Genomic DNA, 2,500 nt, shown 5'->3' with positions numbered 1-2,500 from the left:
TGCTTGATGTCTTCTGAGGTGTTTCTTCACTTTTTGGAGTTAATCTTTTAAAGTGCACCAGTTACTTTTCCAGCAGAACTCCCCACAGCATGATGCTACCAACACCACGCTACATAAACACACTGTGGGTCCAGACGTCTGAGAATACACTGAAAATTTGAGGTTCTTTTTTCATTTAAAATAAATAAGTTTCAGTAAAACAGAGAAATTGAAAGTTTAATACTATATAAAATATAAATATAAGCAAATGTTTATATCAAGGGGGGTTTCCTCCGGGTTCTCCGGTTTCCTCCCCCGGTCCAAAGACATGCATGGTAGGTTGATTGGCATCTCTGGAAAATTGCCTGTAGTGTGTGATTGTGTGAGTGAATGAGAGTGTGTGTGTGTGTGTGCCCTGTGATGGGTTGGCACTCCGTCCAGGGTGTATCCTGCCTTGATGCCCGATGACGCCTGAGATAGGCACAGGCTCCCCGTGACCCGAGGTAGTTCGGATAAGCGGTAGAAGATGAATGAGTGAGTGAATGTTTATATCAAGTATGATAACTGTCCAATATTCCAATAAACATCAAGCAGAAAGAGTTTTTAGAGCTTCCATCATTACAAAGATGTTTCTTATTATCTCTGAATGTTATGATGCTGTGTGTATATTCTGGTGATGTCTGTACCGTATCCTGTGGTTGGTTTTGTCTGTGTCTCTGGCTGAAACTGATCCCACAATGATATTTTTCTGTCCTTCGTGAACAGTGAAGTTGTACTCTTTCTGGGAGAAGACCGGCAGCTCTTCCATGTCTTTAACGTTGATGTGGATTTGTGCAGTCGTCCAGGCGTTGCTGTTGTCTGCAGGTTGGACAACATTCTCTTTAAGATTTACAGTAAATGAGAAGCTCGCCTTGGTCTCGTAGTCGAGTTCCTGTTAGAGAAAAGAAACAGGTAAGGTGGCAAGGCAGCAGAGTGTGACAACACAATATTAGGAGCTACAGTTCATGGTTAGATGATGACTGGCACCGTTACCAGCTAAAGGAAAGTTTAATGCTGTATAGTGGACATGATGAAGTGAACGCTACCTTCTTCAGTGTGAGAACGCCATCGTAATTGTCATTGTGCTCCAGATCAAAGATGTCTTTATATGAACTCTCTACAATAAAAAAGGGCATTTTATTCTGTTTCTCATCACGGTCTCGAATGGCCAGTGTTCCGATTATGAACCCCACAGGCTCATCCTCATTCACATCAAAGTGGTACCTTGCTGTGGAAAACAAATACACAAGAAGTGTAAGAAGAATAGCTGACTGTGATCTGAGACACGACCTGAGACACAGTAAAAAGTGAAAGATGATGTTCTTTAGAGAGGACAGTGGACACAAGGCATTATATACAAATGTGAAAAGAAACTAAACTGTAAGAAGGAAGCAGAAGGTACAAATTTACGTACGTTTGGAGAACTCAGCCTGGTTGTCATTAAGGTCGTTGATATTGATGGTCATCACAGTGCTTGCTGACAGTCCTCCTGCTGATCCAGGCGTGTCCCAAACCTGCACCAACACCTTATACTCACTCTGAGTCTCACGATCCAGATTATTATTTTTGGTGGTAATTTCACCTGAAGGACACACAAACACAAGACCCTGGTGAACCCAGGAGCACCAAAAGAATCCAAACACCAACAGAATCTAACTGTGGAGGAGGTGAGAAGAATGAGTTTAAGAATTCTGAGATACTTTGGTGAAGAAAAGCTCCTTCAGTTAACCAGATGAAGAAGAGCGTGAAAAAAAAGAGGAAAAAAGAGTGTGGAGAGGAGAAGAGTGTGAAGAGGAGAAGAGTGTGTAGAGAGAAGAGTGTGTAGAGGAGAAGAGTGTGAACAGGAGAAGAGTGTGGAGAGAGAAGAGTGTGTGGAGAGGAGAAGAGTGTGAAGAGGAGAAGAGTGTGTAGAGAGAAGAGTGTGTAGAGGAGAAGAGTGTGAACAGGAGAAGAGTGTGGAGAGAGAAGAGTGTGTGGAGAGGAGAAGAGTTTGTAGAGGAGAAGAGTGTGTAGAGGAGAAGAGTGTGGAGAGAGAAGAGTGTGGAGAGGAGAAGAGTGTGTAGAGGAGAAGAGTGTGTAGAGAAGGAAGCAGACGTGTTTGGCTGTCAGTGGATGACGTGATGATGTACACAGTGCTGTAATTCCTGCAGCTTTAACTCCATTAACATGATCATTAACATGATAATCCCTCAGAATAATCTCCTTTATACTGTGCTAGACAGATAAAATTGAAACATATAAATCTAAACATATTATTTATTTATTTGTGCTTAAATGTCCCTTATGTCTGCAAAACTTTGTAGATCATCTAGATCAGAGTTAATCCCTTAAATTTGTAGAGGGGTGCCAATACTTTCTGTGTACCCTACAGGCAGTAATGGCAGCACTGTGTGGAACCTGATCTCACCTGTTCTGTGGTTAATGTTGAAGACGTTGGTTGCGTTCAGCAGTGTGTAGGTCACCATGCCGTTCGGAGAGCTCG

At 42.4% G+C, this 2,500-nt stretch overlaps 1 protein-coding gene across 1 annotated transcript in view; it reads right to left on the bottom strand.

Moving 5' to 3' along the window:
- The window catches only part of cdh5 (cadherin 5), a 13,335-nt gene that overhangs the window by 6,942 nt on the left and 3,893 nt on the right, over positions 1 to 2,500 (bottom strand). The window contains exons 4-7 of the mRNA XM_060859244.1: positions 2,426 to 2,500; positions 1,433 to 1,600; positions 1,065 to 1,246; positions 666 to 910 (exon numbers count right to left, since the gene is read on the bottom strand). The exon at positions 2,426 to 2,500 is cut by the window's right edge and continues 42 nt beyond it. Of these exons, the coding sequence (XP_060715227.1) occupies positions 666 to 910; positions 1,065 to 1,246; positions 1,433 to 1,600; positions 2,426 to 2,500 (670 nt within the window). The remainder of the gene's footprint in view (positions 1 to 665; positions 911 to 1,064; positions 1,247 to 1,432; positions 1,601 to 2,425) is intronic.

The sequence above is a fragment of the Tachysurus vachellii genome, chromosome 23 (assembly GCF_030014155.1).
Source record: "Tachysurus vachellii isolate PV-2020 chromosome 23, HZAU_Pvac_v1, whole genome shotgun sequence".
Classification (NCBI taxonomy): domain Eukaryota; kingdom Metazoa; phylum Chordata; class Actinopteri; order Siluriformes; family Bagridae; genus Tachysurus; species Tachysurus vachellii.
This window is presented reverse-complemented; position numbering and strand designations above follow the sequence as displayed.